Source organism: Cololabis saira, chromosome 14 (genome assembly GCF_033807715.1).
Source record: "Cololabis saira isolate AMF1-May2022 chromosome 14, fColSai1.1, whole genome shotgun sequence".
In the NCBI taxonomy this organism is placed as follows: domain Eukaryota; kingdom Metazoa; phylum Chordata; class Actinopteri; order Beloniformes; family Belonidae; genus Cololabis; species Cololabis saira.
Genome location: NC_084600.1, coordinates 27275514 through 27294210, shown reverse-complemented (window position 1 = coordinate 27294210; position 18697 = coordinate 27275514). Strand labels below are relative to the sequence as shown.

At 45.7% G+C, this 18697-nt stretch overlaps 1 protein-coding gene across 2 annotated transcripts in view; it reads right to left on the bottom strand.

Moving 5' to 3' along the window:
• clip2 (CAP-GLY domain containing linker protein 2) overlaps positions 1 to 18452 on the bottom strand; it is a 48065-nt gene extending 29613 nt beyond the window's left edge. The window contains exons 1-3 of one of the 2 annotated variants that reach the window (XM_061740285.1): positions 17988 to 18452; positions 13344 to 13570; positions 2763 to 3262 (exon numbers count right to left, since the gene is read on the bottom strand). In XM_061740285.1, the coding sequence (XP_061596269.1) occupies positions 2763 to 3262; positions 13344 to 13458 (615 nt within the window). In that variant the 5' untranslated portion in view covers positions 13459 to 13570; positions 17988 to 18452. The remainder of the gene's footprint in view (positions 1 to 2762; positions 3263 to 13343; positions 13571 to 17987) is intronic. The other variant, XM_061740286.1, reaches the window with a different exon arrangement.
• Between the last annotated feature and the right edge of the window lie 245 nt (positions 18453 to 18697).

The following is an 18697-nucleotide window of genomic DNA, read 5'->3' as shown; positions in this document are numbered from 1 at the left end:
CAACACCAACACCACCATGTCAACACCACCATGTCAACACAACCATGTCAACACCACCATGTCAACACCAACACCACCATGTCAAAACCACCATGACAACACCACCATGTCAACACCACCATGACAACACCACCATGTCAACACCAACACCACCATGTCAACACCACCATGTCAACACCACCATGTCAACACCACCATGTCAACACCACCATGACAACACCACCATGTCAACACCACCATGTCAACACCACCATGACAACACCAACACCACCATGTCAACACCACCATGACAACACCAACACCACCATGTCAACACCAACACCACCATGTCAACACCAACACCACCATGTCAACACCAACACCACCATGACAACACCACCATGTCAACACCACCATGTCAACACCAACACCACCATGACAACACCACCATGTCAACACCAACACCACCATGTCAACACCACCATGTCAACACCAACACCACCATGTCAACACCAACACCACCATGTCAACACCACCATGTCAACACCAACACCACCATGTCAACACCACCATGACAACACCAACACCACCATGTCAACACCACCATGTCAACACCAACACCACCATGTCAACACCACCATGTCAACACCACCATGTCAACACCACCATGTCAACACCAACACCACCATGTCAACACCAACACCACCATGCCAACACCACCATGTCAACACCAACACCACCATGACAACACCACCATGTCAACACCACCATGTCAACACCACCATGACAACACCAACACCACCATGTCAACACCACCATGACAACACCAACACCACCATGTCAACACCACCATGACAACACCAACACCACCATGTCAACACCACCATGTCAACACCAACACCACCATGTCAACACCAACACCACCATGACAACACCACCATGTCAACACCAACACCACCATGTCAACACCACCATGCCAACACCAACACCACCATGTCAACACCACCATGTCAACACCAACACCACCATGTCAACACCAACACCATGTCAACACCAACACCACCATGTCAACACCACCACCACCATGTCAACACCACCATGTCAACACCAACACCACCATGACAACACCACCATGACAACACCACCATGTCAACACCAACACCACCATGACAACACCACCATGACAACACCACCATGTCAACACCACCATGTCAACACCAACACCACCATGTCAACACCACCATGTCAACACCAACACCCATGTCAACACCACCATGACAACACGACCATGTCAACACCACCATGACAACACCACCATGGCAACACCACCATGTCAACACCACCATGACAACACCACCATGTCAACACCACCATGTCAACACCACCATGTCAACACCACCATGTCAACACCAACACCCATGTCAACAAACAACAGCACCATCTCAACACCAACATGTCAACACCAACACCACAATGTAAACACCACCATGTCAACCCAAACAACACGATGTCAACACCAGTTCAGTTCAGACTTTTTTGTATCTGAACTGAACTGATGTCAACTCAACACCATGTCAACACCACCATTTGGTTCAGATGATGGTTCAAACTTATTCTGAACAAAACTGGGATCTTGGCAGTAAATGAGTGGACCGTGAATACCAGTTTTGGGGCCATCAGTCCAACAGCTCAAAGCTTTAATGAAACTGGGTCTGCAACAGGGTATTGAGTCCAAACTCACAACCCAAATCTACAGCTGGGGAAAAAACAGATTCAAAGCGTTGGAATGACCCAGTCAGAGTCCAGATCTCTGTCAAAGTTCAATGTGGTGGGATCTTATCCGTGTTTCTGGAGCATGTGAAAGTTGTCGGTCCAGTGAATGGGGAATTTACAAAACGCCCCGACGGCACCGTTGATAAAGGTAGAGTGATATGTGTTCTTTGTGTAAAGGACTTTGCTCACCACCGAAGCAGCTCAAGTTTAGCCACATAACCGCAAAGCACGCGGTCACGAGCGCAGCCACAGCTAACGTTAGCAGCAAAGATGCTGCCACAGCAACGCTCTTCTAAACTAAACTCGAGGAGAGCAGCCCACGCATGCGCACGTCTGCGACAGAGAGGCTGGCGAATGTTCTTGCCAAGTGGATGTAAACAGCTAGGATTGCATCTTTTCAAGTCAAAAATAAAAAATAATAAAAAAATTACTTTATAAAGCCACTTTTTTGTTGTTATATATCAATCTTTTGATCTGCTACAATAATGTAATGAATTTAAAGGAAAACACCTCAAGTTGAGGGCTTTTCTCAGAATTTTTTAGGTGAGATTAATTAGATGAATTAATTACAGATCCTAATTAATTAATCAATCGCTCAATTTTTTTTTATCGCTTGGCAGCACTAGTTATTGGTGCTTTGATTTGATTTATTTTAAGGTGATCCCATGTTTATGTGGATATAGCTGCTGAGTGTCACGTCTTGATGCAGACCTATTCGAGCGATCAAAGCCAAGTGTCCCGGTTTGGTTTTCATCTTTATTTTTCCCACACAGTGAAAGTCCTCGAAACCCATGGCTCATTTAAAAAACATCCCCTCCAGTCTTTCTCTGAGGACTGTTTTCTCGTGCATTTGTGAACTTTTTTGTGATATTCTGCCTGAATATTCACCTTAGAATCATTTTCCACCTTTTACTTCCATTATTTTGTCAAAGTGTCGTGTTTTTGCAGAAAGGCATCAAATAACCACAGGAAATTGCATAACAGCCCATTAAAAGCACATTATTACTCACCAAAACTCGATCTCCAACTCGAAGATCCTTATCGCCGCCTTTTTTAACAGAACCGCTATCCGATAAGTTGGACCCGGACTCATTTCCTGTTTTTACAGCACTGTTTAATAGACCCTCTCTGAGTGGCACTACCACCCGCTGACCAGTGGGGGCGCCGCCGGCGCTCTGCTGAGTCTGGTTTTGAGCTGAGTCGGTGGAATGGCTGTCACTGCCCTCTCCGACCGGCTGTCGGTTGAGCTTTGAGGGTCGTGTGAAGATGCCCTGAAGGGGCTGGCACTCAAAGTAGCGGACGCCACCCACTGAGCCATCGTTCTTGCCCACTAGGTCGTTCAGGATCACCCCTGCCCACTGTCCAGGGGCAAACTGGGTCTCCCCTAGGTAGGCTATAACTCCTGGTTTGACGCCATTGACCCACACTTGTTCACCGACAGTGTAGTCCCCCAAAACGTCATCGCCTTCCTCCGAGATTTTTACTGGGGGGCCGGGCTTGACTGGAGTGCCTGGGACATAAAAAAAAGGAAGAGAGAGAAACATCCTGCGTTATTGGTCATAAACATTGATAAGACAAAAGTTGAACAAGGAACATCAAGAACATCATTTAATGGTGTAAAAGTGATGAGTGAGTATATGACACTGAGGTCATCAGTTCCTTCAGATAAACCCCCCCTTTGTTTCACGTCTGATGTTGTAAACACTGTGCATGCAGTTCGACAACACTGCCATTCACTGTCCAGTAGAATCACCTTCACCGCATTTAACTGTGTCATGGCTGCAGAAAGAAGCCTTTGTGGCAACGTCTAGCACAACGAGCGGTTTGTGCAGCGCCGGGCGACATCAACTCCCTCTGAAAAGTGGGTCAGAGAGCTGTAATCTGCGATGTGCCTGTGATTAACGCTGCCATGCTGCCCACTGATACTGCCTGTTTGAAACATAAATGAGCTACATCCCGTTTTTTTTTTTTCCCCACAGCATCTGCAACGCGAGCAGGGCGCCATCAGCGTGCGGGCTAGCGCACCACACTGCCAGTAAAGTGGGTTTATCTTTGCGCAGGAAAGGCTGGGGCCGTCTCTTCAACGCCCCGAGAAAGCGCCAGAGGCTTCATGGGCCCCAATTACTGTGCTTTATGCCCCCATTGTTTCCATATGTTATTATGGGAGGCCTGAATGCAAATGGGTACAACTTCCAAAAAAAAGGGCCTCACAGAGATGATGCAGCATGGAAGTCTGAAGGAGTGGCTTGCTCTAAGAAGCCCTTTTTAGTTGGCTTAAGTGGGCTTCCATCAGCTGGAGGCCCAGGTAAAACTCACAAGATGACCTGCTCCTCTGTTTCAGCCATCATGTCTGCACTGGACTTCGGTAAGTGTTTAATCATTTGACAGTTTCAACAAGAACTAAGAGGATCCAAACTAGAACAAGGAGCTGGACATGGAAGGAGCTGGATGCTGTGCTTCTGTTTCCTGTGTTTGTACACATAGCATTGGTGATGATGATGGGCTGGGAGAGGACATGGAGGGGGCTGAACACCGTCTCCTGCTTCCAGCATACCTAATCATTACCGAGTCAACACCCGAGCTACACCCAACCCAGCAGCTTTCAGGACCACGCTGAAGTACCTACCCCCGAGCAGGGTCTTGGCCTATGATCCTGACCCCATTAATTACCTGTCAATGCTCTGCGTGTAGAACTTCCTGGTAATATAGACACACGCTAAAGGTCAAGGTACCGCAAAACCGCCCTGGACCCCGCTAATGGAAACCAGTCATTTGTTTCTGTCAAAATCTGAGTAAAAATTCGATTTTTACCGCATTTTGCACCATTAAAGAATGAATTAAAAAAAGAAAAACCAGCAAGAAAAAAACAATACCATACACATTATTGTCCCCTCAGGGAAATGTATCTTGGACACATGCTGGGCATACAAAGGCCTCCAAGAGACAGTCATAAAGTGACAACATGGGAGCACCCAGTTCCACCATCAGCAGTACGTGCTTTTGGGGTTCAGGAATCTCCTCTAGAGTTTTGAGGGACGTTCCCCTTCTCTTTTGCAAACATTCCTCTAGAACTGGGGTCAGTGAGTAGTTCATAAAACTGCTTGTTGGGCTTTTTTAGCTGCTCCTTTCCTTTAACGAGACTGTGCAATACCACTGAAGGTAAACTAGATTGGTATTGACCCATGCTCTGCGTTACCATTCCAGTTACCACTCCGGGCTTTTACCTGGAAGTTGTCCACACAGAGCAATGCAGCAAACTGAGTAAAATGTAAACATACAGGACGAATGAAATGATCAGAGCTGTTGGTGTTTCCAGTTCACCATTTCTGCCACCAGCTAAACCGAAGACTTATCTGTGGTTTGAGGCGTAAAGGTCAACCAGAAGATGGACCACCTAATATTACGTACCGTAACGGATTCACAGGTACAGATCGGTCAGATAAAGCTCCATCTCGCCTTAATTGTGCATGTAAACATACTGACCTAATTTCTGTAGATTTTATTTTATTTCTCCATAATGCTGAAAGTCATCGTACCCCTATAGAAGGATCGCCTTCTAAATCTGACGCGCTCCGATACAAAAGCTCCGCCGTAAGTCGTATTAATACAGCTTACAGTGCCAAGGGTAATAATAATTGATGTTTTACTCAAAGGGACAAACTTTATAAGAAAACTGCAAGCAAAGGGCAACAAGCCGGAAATATTATTTTTACGATTGTATCAAATGATGGGTAGACTAAAAAAAATACATGAATTAAAATCTCAATGAGATCAAATCTGTCAAAAGGTGTAGCTGTAGTAGCAGTAGTAGTTGTAGCATAGTAGTAGTTGTTGTAGCAGTAGCAGTAGTGTGATTTGTAGTAGCACTAGTAGCAGTAGTACGATTAGTAGTAGCAGTAGCAGTTGTAGCAGTAGTACGATTAGTAGTAGCAGTAGTGGTAGCAGTAGTAGCACTAGTAGCAGTAGTAGTTGTTGTAGCAGTAGCAGTAGTGTGATTTGTAGTAGCACTAGTAGCAGTAGTAGCAGTAGTACGATTAGTAGTAGCAGTAGCAGTTGTAGCAGTAGTACGATTAGTAGTAGCAGTAGTGGTAGCAGTAGTAGTAGGCCTGCCAGTAGTAGCTCAGTGGTAGCTCATTAGCAGTACTAGTTACAGCAGTAGTAGAAGACGTAGCAGTAGCACAAAATGCTAACAAGAACAGAGTTTAAAGAAATAACATTTGGGGTAGTATTTAAGGTTGTCATAGGTGCCACCTCATGGAATAAAACTGTCCATTTTTTTTAAATAAAGAGATACGGAAGAATATGTAGAACTCCAATGAAACGGATGAAAAAGGATGGCTGATGCTGATGTTGCCAAAATCAGTTGGTTCTTGAAGTTACAATAAATCCCAAATTTACCACGATGCAGCTTGATTGTCAGATGCTGGATGTTTCTGAAGAAGAAAGATCAGAAGAAAGATCCCAAGTGGCTTTGGCAGTGAAAACAGAACAACTTATTATCATTTTCACCATTATACATTTTCTTTTACTGGGTTAAAACAAGACCTGCAGAGCCCAGTGTGGTGCTTAAAACCTGATCTAACCCATGATCTGTGTTGCTGCGGCAACAGAGGAGCGAGGGTAAAAGGATCCTCACCAGAAGGAAGACTGGAAACACAGCGCTTACTTTCACTATTGTGCTTGGCCACCTCCTACCACCATCTGAATCCCGCTATTCATCAGCACAATGAAACCTCCATAGCTTCCTCCCCATCCCTCCTCCTCCCAGTCCCCCCCACATCTCCTCTTCCTTTGGTCTCACACACACACACACACACACACACCTCTTTTAGTGGCCTCTTTAACTCTCCTTATCTGTGATGATTTTCTCCAATAAAGGAGCTCCTTCTGTCTCTGACCTGTTCCTTCTTTGTTTTGCCTGGCTTATCTGTTCGTCTTGATGATACTGAGATTCAGCAGAGGTTGCAGCAGCTGGACTGCAGGACTTGCAGTGACAGAGGGGATGGAAGGGGGGGCTGAGCCTGAATCTCTGGGTTTTGATCAATTTATTGCTTTCAAATGCACGTCTGAGTAAAGTATCGCTCTAGACGTTAGTGAGTGAGAAGGGGGAAAGCAATGACCTACATCTGAGGGATAAATCGGCACATCCCGTATATTCTCCATGAACTTAAACAGGCCCTGGTCTCGTGTGAGGGTAGTTAAAAACATAATCATAGTTTATTGTTTGCATTATCAAAAGAAGCCTAAGCATTTACTCTGGTAGATACAAGTCTTTGTTTTATCCAGCGCCGTGCTGCAGGCGGCTCACATGGTTCAACACGCCATTAAAAGAACTTCTGAGAATAATTTTAGCCAAAGAAACATAATGTTACATCATCTAAAGTTTTAGTAAACCTCCCCCTCTTGTACGATTAACTGCCATTCCTCTGGTTTAAAAAGCGAAAGTAAACAGAGTATTTATACAAACTGCACAAATATTTGAACTTCAGTGTCAAAAAGCTGCAAGAAAAGCCGAGGCGTGTCTGTTGAAATGGGTGCGTCCTCGACTGACCCCCCCCCCCCCCCCCGGCTGCAGCTTCCATGGGAGGCTGAACCAGTTCTTTAAACTTAGTAAAGTAAACTCTGCCAAGTTCACACACAGAGTTTTGCAATAGCATAGAGTAGCATTGCATAGAGCGCAACAGTTCTTACATTTGTTCTGACGGTATGAACCCGGGTCAGGACTGTGGACAGACTGGTCCAATATCTGTAGCCTTGTGTTTTTCTCATTTTTTGTAAAAATGTAGGTCATTAAAAAACAAAGAGAAAGGGAAGAAGGGGGAAGCTGTGGTGTTGAAGAGCGTACATGCTGCTTTAAAGTCTCTGTGGTCCTGCAGGGGACCCCTGATGTGGTCCAACACACTCAAACGCCCTGGCCTTGAGCTCCTGGCTGGTAACGGCCTGGATGAACCTCCTCCAACCACAGCACGCTTATCCAGGCCATGCCAGCTCCGTCTTTGGACCAGGATATCAGGCGTCTCTTGCATTTGCACGTGGCGTTTGTGACTGCTCCACTGCGGCTTCTCAGCGCAATACCACATCTGGTTTCACTGATGGGTGATGGTTCCTGGTGCCATCAGAGGGATCTGAGACCACATGTTTGATCATAGAAAGTAAGCAAATCCCTTCCAGCCGTTTCTTAAGTAAATCTCTGCACCTCAGTACTCTTCATTACGTTCATCACTGCATGTGTGTTTATTCTTTTAATGAGATCATTAATTTGTTCTTTTACCCCTTTGTTTGCATTAAACTGCCCCCAACAGCCCTTAAGATACAGATCTTTGCTGCAAACTGTCAGCCAAGAATAAAAGTGAGAGTCAACGCCAGAATCTCTCTCTCTCTCTTTAAGCCACGTTGTTCAAACTCAGCGGGACAAATGAAACATACGAAGCGTCTCCAGGAAGCAATTAGGGTGAACGGAAAACCAGACAGCTGAGCAACAGTCAACCTTCAAAGTGGGAGTTAAAGATACTGCAATTACATCCTGACCTGGAAGAGCCGCTGCTAAAAACCTCTGGCATGTATCAGAACCAGACAAAACCCCTTCTCAGATCACATTTGAAACATTTTAAATGTTTAACCGCTTGTTCGTGACGCCTGCCCCCGCGAGGCCCGCCACCACATCGTGCCCTACCACAACGTTCAGTACCGCGGCGTCCACTACCACAACGCCACCACGAGAGCTCCACTACTGCGGGTCCGCTTGAATGCTAAAAGTACTTTAAAAAAAACTTTAAAAAAGTACTAAAGAGTCAAATGACGAAGGTTTAAAAACTCACAACTATTAGAACGGCAGATGCCAGAATTAGACGAGTGTTTGTGGACTTTCAACCACCCCCTCCGGGAGCAGCTGAGCGGGTCCGGTTCAGGCCTCAGTCCTGCCGCCAACATTAAGGGATTACCTTTTTTGAGCCGTTAATGGACTCGGGATGATTTCAGACCTGGGTTCACCCCTCGAGCCTTCCACGTGGACGGCTAACCAAGATTACTTCCAGGACCAATGAACATTTCAATCAATCAGTCAAAGAGATGCATGTTTATTCTCTTAAAACACATTAACGTGGCTCAGATGAGCCTCCTGCTTAGACTCCTCACATCTGACAACGCCTCTCTAGTTTTTCTAATTTCTGGATGCCCGTTCACTAATTTAGGCGAACAGATGCAAATGAGAACACGATGGAAGCTGGAGCTCACGTCTGGCAGCTGGAGGCTGCAGCATCCTGGTTTTCAGTGTGACCCGACCCACATGTGGCCTCTGATCAAACGCCTCCCGTCCACACTGACGCTAATGAGGGGCGATCAGACCGAGGAGGGCCGATCACTTCCCCGCTCTGCTCACTCCGGCTGGGCGGCAGGCTGTAATTAAGCAGAAGCACAACCAACATGTGCCGGGTCGTCGTGCAGCTAAAACCGGGCCGGATCAACGGTGCGGCGGCGTTTTTACGCTGCAGAACAGCTGGGATTACTGCCTGCAGCCGGGATGTCGTTTTTGTGCAAGTGAGCATTAGCCCACGATTATCCTGGTGACACTGTCACAACAAAAGGACGGCGTGCATCCTTGTAGGAACGCACGAATGTAACAGACAAGCTTTTAATAGTTTATATTCCAACAGACTTCATGTGTTTCAATGCTACGGTCCAAAATGTATTTCTACAAAGACACCAATGTTAAAATATCAAGTTTAATCTTATTGTGAGGAGCGTTTGGTTACTTTAGGAACGGCCTCCTTTCTCTACGACCAGCAAAAAAGTACCTGTTCCTGCTTCTCTTTTGGTGTAGCTCATGTGATTAAGAAAAATCACTGACACTTTTTAGCATCGACGTTAAGTTCCTGGACGAACTTGTGGTTCTTCACCACTTGTTTGTTGCGGTCATGCACTGCAGGATGTTCAGCGGGCGGTTCGACTCATATCCCATTTACTAAAGAAGACCAACACATCAAAAGTCGGGAGGGAAACTTTGGGGTGGGAGTAAAGGCGCCGGCGCGGCATAGTCAGACGGTGGACGCTCTGCTCCTTCACAGTTGGCGATGGGTCCTAGGGCTTGCAGTCGCCAGCTGCTACGCCCATATCCTCCACGCTGAGATGCATGTGCGAGCTGTGATAGACAAGTGAACGAAATAATGGCTCACTCGTCAACGAGTTGTAAAAATAATCGTCAGATGAGTCTCTGCGACCAAAACAATCGACCGCTGCAACAATCACAAATGTTCCTAACAGAGACCTTTTTCCTTTGTTTGAGGGTGAATTAACAACGTTTGCATCCGTTTGGGCTCAACGCAGCCAACTAGAGGACACGGCACAGACTTGTTAACCTCAAACACCTGCACACCTGCCCAGCTGCACATCAGAGCAACGCTGTCGTTCATCTGCAGTCGTGTTTTTTTTGTCGTCCTCCAGTTTTTTTATTCCTGAATTTGGTTTCCACTGTCCCTGGAGGACACTAAAACTACGTATAAGCTCCGTGATTTTCCACTTTTCTCTTCTTCTTTTACAGCGGACCATTTCAAGGCCACATTCGCTGCAGATGTACGATCCCAAAACACTCCTCTGGATTCTTGTGGCCTCGTTTGGAGCAACAACATCCATCCCATTCTCTCTGAGCCCTTTAGACCACAACAGGGCGGAGACACCCAGGCCTTCCTGTCTCCACCAGCTTCTACTGAAGGAGCGCTCATATACCGGCAGCACTCCGGGACCTCCATCCAACCAAGGTACTAGGGGTGTAACAATATATCGTGCCACGAAATTTTACGATACAAAAACGTCACGATACGTGTCGTGGAGGTGACAAAGTGTATCGCGATATTGGGTTATTAATATTAATCTATTGTGTTGACTAGTAATGCGCATCCGACCGCGACCACGGCCGAGACCGCGCGGACCAAAATCTTACTCCGCTCAGAAGAAACTAGTCCCGTTTTGAGCTCTGAACTTTTACTTATGTAAGGCTGGTGTAGAGTTAAGCCTTACCTTATTAAATTAAACCTTTTTCAGGTCGTGAGTAGGATAAACACACGGGCAACTTCTGCTGAGCTCCAGTGTACTTTAATGTCCCTCAACAGTGTAGGATTTTAGAGCATCAACACAGCACCTAGTGCTGTATCACTCCGCCCAATCTAAAACATATTAACAACTACAGATAAACTGACTAGTGTCATTATAGTCTCTGATTTACATCAGAATATAAAGAATATATTTATAAAATAATGAACCCTGAATTACCAAAATAACCTTCTTAACAAAAATAAATCTCCTCTTACACTTATAAGGTGAGCATGAATCAATCTTTTTTATGATTTAAAATTGTACGTATTTATTTACTTTTATTTATTTATTTAATTTTAGTTGTTAAATTTCTGGAAAAGAAAATCATACATGAGAGAAACTATTCAGTTTGTGGCAAAATATTTTTATTATATGAAACTGAAGATGCATAATGCAAACCTGACATTTACTTTTAGTTCAGTTTGTGGAAAATGGTTGGCCTGGCTTTCTCTTTAAAACTTAAACAGTTATAAAGCATTACAAACTGGAACAATAGGCAAACACACAGCATTGTTTTGTATTTTGTGTCTTTCAAATAAAAGACAATTTTTTCCAGTCATATGTTCCTCATTCAAGGTTGTTAAAAAAATACTGCTATAATATCATATCGTATCGTTATCGTGACCTCAATATCGTGTATCGTACCGTATCGTGAGATTAGTGTATCGTTACACCCCTACAAGGTACCAGAACACATCCTCATGTATATACTTCAGCCCGCCAGCACAAGCCCACCAGCACAAGCCAGGCTGCAATAGTCCTTCAACTGTCTGATTCCCAGCTTGACCACTGAGCAGCCAATCAAACACGGCCTGGTCCATCCATCCTAATCCTTTGGATTCAACTTTGAATCCCAGGAGACAGGATGTGGAAGAAACTGCCATCGACACACAACCGAGCACAGAAACGATTCATGACACGGGCAGAGCCACAGCCAGATTAGTGCAACGAAAGACACCCAAAATGCCGTGCAGTGGAGCAGGAACTCCGGTGAGCAGCTGCTCTTTAACATTAGAAACTTGCTGCTCCAAGGCATATTTTGTCTTACTTATTTTTTTTCTTCTTTATGTATTGTTTGTTTCCACTGAGTAAAAGCTAATGTCTCATATTTTTGCTGATCATAAGAAAAAAGGGTAGGCACTATAAGCTACGGCTTCAGCCTACACCTTTTCGGCAAAAGAAATGTTGTTGTTTTTTTTTTTCCTTCCTTTTCATCTTGTTCTGTACAAGCCGAAATAAAGATTCATTCATTCATTCATTCATTCATTTCTAGCGATTCTGCAGCCGTGTTGGTTGTTTTAGGAGGCCGCTCTTAAATGCTCATGTCTCAGTCATCGATGAGTCACATTTTGATTTAAAAATGGTCGTGAGGAAGATGGGTACCCGACATGAAACAAGAGGATTTTTATGGGTGCGGCTTGGCGGGCTAGATCAGGCAACCGTAAGCAAACATGTTTAAAAAAAACAACTACTTTTTATTTCCGGTAAGTAAACGCATCATGCTGCAGCGGAGGTGCCGTCCAGCAGGTTTTTATTACTCCTTGCACCCACACACCATACGTAAAAAAGAGAAATAAGTGAAGGACATGTAATGAAATGTGTCTATACCAGAACCCTGAACTCTTATTTTCAGACAGAGAGACGGCCTTGTGGCCGTTTTAGACTAAATTAATCTGTTATTTAAGGTCTTTTAGCGTTGTTGTTTTTTTAATGGTATAATCATTCCAGTAAAACAAAGTGACTACATCTGCTCATGCGTCATTAAACCTCTTAGAAAGACCTTTGAAGTGACTCAAACAGACATCAGCTCGTCAGACCTTTGAAGCCAAACAGGACATGTACTGTCCTCGTCTAGCTCTTCTGGTTATCTTTCAGACAGATTAGGAGGTTACTAGAGAAGCTTTTTCTTGCAAGGGGGAGGAAAAAAGCGTTAGCTGGTGGTAGAATCAAAGCAGCAGTGCAGCTTCTCCCACCAGGACCCGCTGTTACCGCGGCAGCTTCAGGCCTTTAATGTCATTTGGACACACACATAAACGCCTTTTTATAAGCGCTGCTGCAAATAGCATCTGTGCTCCAAGTGGCAAATGAAACAGAATTAACTAATATCAAAGAGCATGAAGAACAGATATTAAGTCAGCTAGAAGACACCAGAACAGTCCACCGACGTGTTACACCTCTGGGGTACCCCTCTCTTGTTTCTCATCCCCACAAGTCACTCAAGAGAAAAGGAGAGAGCAGCTTTTGCAAAGTAATCACCATGGATGATGTTTACTTTGATGAAGATGAAGACAACAGCAGTGCAGACTGCTGAAGGACAACAAGAAAACACACGTTCCAAGATCATATCCAATAAAACCGTCCCGCTAACGAAGCCGTTTCCTCCCACGCGCGCTGCTGTGAGAAAGCACCATTTATGTAATCTAACACAGCTGTGTGGTGAGTCATGGAGCCACTTCCGCTGATGAGCAGACATACCAGGAGGTCAGGGCCAGGAAGTGACTTACCGTCTTTGGGGGCGATGGGGCTGGACGTTCCCCCCGTCGAGGTCCTCCCCACCGGGCTGGAATGCTTGGGCCCACGGCCAGGGATTTTCAGTCCGCTGGACTTGAGCATGTTCATCCTCGGGGCGGCGGCGAGGCGGCAGAGACCTGGGAGCTCCGGCCTGGGTGACGAGGGTGACGAGGGTCCGGCGCTAGATTAGGGAACGGAGGCCGTCACTCTCCATGTTCAGCTGCAGGAGCGAGACAGAGAGGGCGGGGGCTGTAAATCTGGGAGCAAGTATTAGGGCATCTAAAAACACATGTTAACTAGGGCTGGGGATCGATTCAAATGTCAACAATCGATTCGATTCTGATTCTTAAGATTCAGAATCGATTATCAAGATTTGATTCAATCCGATTCCGATATTGATTTGATTTGGTTAGTGTTATTAAAACTGTTTTTTGAGGTGTTGCATGAATTATATGACTGTCTAGATATGCAACATATTAATACTAGTATTATATTGAGATTCAACAGCAAGTATTGGCAACTAATGATGCTGTAAGGACCAATCACCTCCCAGAATGCTGATTTAATTGCTTTCAGAAACAACAATTTTCGGTGTATTTCAGTTTTTAATTATTTGAGAATTTAGTTTTTAGTATTTTATGCAAATGTAACCCCAAGACAGTATATAAAGTAATGAAATATAGACAATTTATGCAATCATAACTGAAAACTTTAATGTTTTCATACCTTTAAACATATTCAAAGGCAAAAACATGGCACCAGTTATTATTGTGTCCAACAAAACATTCCTTTTTTGGGCATAAACAAAAAAATACCAACAGTTGCCATGTAATGATGAAAATAAATTTTAAAAAAATCGATCTTTAGACATATAGATTTTTAGGAATTAATATGAGAATCGATTTAGAATCGGAAAATCGATTTTTTTCAACACAGGCCTAATGTTAACCCTTCAAATCGGTTGGGTCACTGACACCTGACACCACTTTATCAACAGCATCGGTGCTGATGAAGTCAGTACGACAGCTTTTCCTCTGAATCTGTTATTTCCAGAGAGGTCGGTGTTCTCCATCACGCCTGTAGAGGAGCTAACGGTGAGCGGTGTTGTGTTTGTGTACGTAGTGTTGGCAGGTGATCCCTAACGGCATCTTATGTGAGTGGACACTGATGGGAGGGGACCGGGTCCCGAGAAACCTGCACCTCTTCCCACAGTCCCATCAGTCACTGAGACCTCAGACCTTTTCTTTTACTTATGAGAACAACCTGCCCACCATATGGACGAAAACCATCTTTCTGCTCATTTCGTGGGTCAGAGTTCGGAAAAATCTTCCTTTTTTATGTTCAGTAAACACATCACGCCACAGCCATGGTCACTGATCCCTCTGCAAACATGTGTTGGACGGGTACGTTTCTCGCTCCGTGAACCCAAAGACAGTACCAACTCAAAAGCCCGACACAACGTCGTCACCTAGCCCGGTTCAGGTCTGCATGTCTGCATTGGTGAGCCGTTCCTATCTGGAGGGTCATGTGAAATCACAGACCCAGATCACACAACACTACCTGAGATCTGGAGGAGGTTTAGCAGAAAGCTGGGTCAGGGCACCCCTCAGACGCCCCTGCAGTGACCTGAGCAGTAAACACACGGGTGACGTGAAGTCATTGAATCGTCGGCCAAGAAAATCGTAGCATCTCACTTCTGAGACGTGCGTCTAACAAGTCGTTATTACTTCTGATCTCACGTCGTTGTTCTCGTTTTGAATTTGACGGACAAAGAGCAACTGATTCAACCCTTTAGGATGACTTGAGTGACCGGGAACGTTTGGGTGCACCTGCTACATCAAGCGCCGGAGAACCGGGTCCTACAGAGACGTGACTGGGACTCTGTTTGGTAGATCATGTGGCTTGTAGGTGATCAGTTTTGCAACACATTCCCATAAAGCCCGGCTCCTCCGGGCATAAGAACCTTTTTGAGAATCTTAGTGAAGGGTTCACATCCATCTCTCCATTATCTACAACCACTTCTTCCTTTTCGTGGTCCCGGGGGGGGTTGTTGGAGCCTATCCCAGCTCTCTTTGTGCTTAAGAAAGGGGTGCACCCTGGACCGGTCCCTGGTCCAGCACAGGTTCACATGCAGACGGATCACCACACATGAACTCCTATCAGTTAACCCCACACGTGTTAGACTGTCGGAGGAGAGAACCCCCAGCAAGCACTGGGAGGACAGAGATGAACCCAGGAATCTAGTGGCTACAGAGGTGGGCTTGGGTCTGGCAACCAAGAAGAGCCACCTTGGGCCCAGGGGCGTCAATTGGGTATGGCAAGGTATGGCAGCCGCCACACCTTGGCTTCAAGGGAAAATGTAAATGTTTGTTTTTTAAATACATTTATGGAATTACAATGTGTCTATTTGTATTGATTATTCTATTACTTAATACGCTGAATAACTACAAATGCAAATCAGAACAACATCATCGATTTCACTAGTTATTATACACTGCAAAAACTCAAAATCTTAACAAGAATATTTATCTTATTTCTAGTTAAAATGTCTAATTTTTAGTCAAAAAAAATCTCATTACATTTAAGACAAGATTAAAAAACAACTATTTTCACCTGTTTCAAGTAGATTTTCACTTAAAATAAGTGGAAAAATCTGCCAGTGGAACATTTTTTTGCTTGTAATGAGAAGATAAATCTTGTCCCACTGGCAGATTTTTTCTACTTATTTCAAGTGAAAATGTACTTGAAACAGGTGAAAATTGTCAAATAACAAGTTATTTTTCTGGTGATGACTCTTGTTTTAAGAGTAATGAGATTTTTTGACTTAAAATTAGACATTTTAACTAGAAATAAGACAAATATTCCTGGTAAGATTTTGAGTTTTTGCAGTGAGCGAGACTGCGTTTGAAAAAGTTCCAATTTTCTTGACCACACAGATAAGCTACATAAACTTCTGTGATGAGTATTTGCTGGACGTGTTGATTGATACTCTAGTTAAGTTCTGTGACTCGCAACCTTGCCATACCTTAGCTTCCACTGAATTGACACCACTGCTTGGACCCCTGAGCAAGGCCCTTAACCCTAATTGCTCACCAGGAGAAATGGTGTGTTTGTTCTGTCAGATGTAAGTCAGATGTAAGATAAAAGTGTCTGCTAAATGACAGTAGTAGTAGTAGTAGTAGGAACATCCTGGCCCGCCAACAGAGCTGGAGATCAGAGACAGAACTGCTGGAGTCACAAAACCAAAACACGGTGCTGGAAGACACCAATAAACCTCCACATTGGTTTAGTGACCCGAAAGTCAGAGTGTAATTCTGGCCCCCCTTCTGGGTGTCTTCATCATAACTCCCACTGACTCGAGAATGATTCCTCTCAAGACTTTTGAGCTGCTGGAGAGCAGGACTGGACTGGAACCGAGCCGGTCAGAGCATCGGAACCAGGCCGGTGGCTGCAGCCCACTCACCACGGCCCGGTCACGGTCTACAACAAACCCGCACATCTGGCGGAGCGGAGGCTCCTCGGAACCTCTGGCATCCGCGGCCATGCAGATTCGGCCTCATCTACACCCAGCTGGTGGAAAAGAGGAATGTGTTGATGTGTCGAGGTTCTGGTGCGGGGACCGGTGTAGTGCCAAAAAGTGATTGCCTGCCAGAATCTGATTTCTCTCCTGAAAATGGGTCTTTTTACCTGCCAAAAATTGATTGAAGGCCAAATACAGTTAAAGGAGCCGTCTGTAAGAAATGTCCAAAACTGGTACTGCAGTCACTTTCAAAATATTGTTGAGCAGCGTGTACCCTCCCCCTCCTCCCCCCGACCAGAGGTTGCCAGGTAGGCTGCAGAATGCAGCAGGAACGTAGGCTGCCATGCTGCGATAATTAGAGCCGAGCTGGCAACCCGGATGCCGAAACAGTACTGACTTGGTGATTGGGAGATAGATGGAGGGTGGAGCTTCAGGCCAAAACAAAAAATGAAAACATAAACATCAGTTGAGGGCTGCAACTCCTCTTTTTAAACTGGAATATCCTGGCTTCAGTGCTGTTGTCAGTGACATAAGTATTTGAAATGAACATGATTTTTAAATGTCTGTTGACATATCGGGGTCATTTTATGATTCGTTTTATTATTGCTCTTACATACAGCTCCTTTAATGAAAGGTTGTTTCTACCTAAATATGATTTGATCTCATTCTTGAGCTTCAGTATAGAGCTCACAGGATTGCTTTTAACTCTTTTAAAGGACCATTACAACACAAAATAGGCATTTTCACCTGCCAAAAATTGATTGAAGGCCAAATACAGTTATTGAAAAGTTGTTTCTGCCTAAATATGACTTGATCTCATTCTTGAGCTTCATAATCTGAAAATCTGACGTTTTAGCGCTATCGCTCAACGGGCTGCTGTGTGTGCTCCCACGGCCAGAAATCAGAAGAAATCAGATTCTGGCAGGCAATCACTTTTTGGCACGACACCGGGACCGAGGCCACGGCTGCAGCTGGAGTCGGGATAAAGGAGAATAAAGGAGGAGATCTCCGTCTGATCCATTGTTGCAGCGCCGCTCCAGCCGCAACCTGCACCAACACACGCATGGCCCTGCATGCCGGCTCCATACCCGCTGCAAAAGCAAAAGACCTGACCCACCTTCCTTCCTTCCCGATGAAAAGCAGAGGCTGGTCCGAGCGGGCCGCGTCCCGGTGCTGGCCGGGTCCGGGGAGGGGATGGGGGGGTCGGTGCTGCCACTCCCTGGATGCAAATATGGAGGATGCTGAGCGGAAGCTGGAGGCGGCGGCGTGGACCGGCGTGGGTGCGCGTTTATCCGCGTTTATCCGCGTTTATCGGCGTGCACGGCGGCGGCAGAGCGGTGCTGGGGTCGGCGTGGATCCGCGGGGACGGCGGGGCTCAGCAGCACTCAGTCCGCGGGTCCATGGCGCAGGAGCGGAGGATAATGGAGGTGTGGAGGAGTCCCGAAGGTCCGTGACGTCACGCAGCATCAGCGACGCCGAAATTAAACCCAACTTTTCTGCTGTGGAGCTGCTCGAACCCGCCCCGGGGCTGGTTCCGTCTGCTCTACTGGGGTTTTGACGGGGTTCTGGCGGGTCGGGGGAAGTAACAGCCTCCTCTGACTAAAAAGCCCGAATTATGGGTCCGCGTTAAATCGACGCAGAGCCTACGGCGTAGGGTACGCGGCGACGCGCGCCGTACGCCGTAGGCTCTGCGTTGGTGTAACGCGGGACCATGAATCAGCCTTCAGCACAGCGGCTCTCTGAACAAAGGGGGCTCCTGGGGGCAGAGCAGACCAGTCTGGCGCTGCCTGACCCAATCCTGTCCTCGCTTACGGGAACATTTCCCTG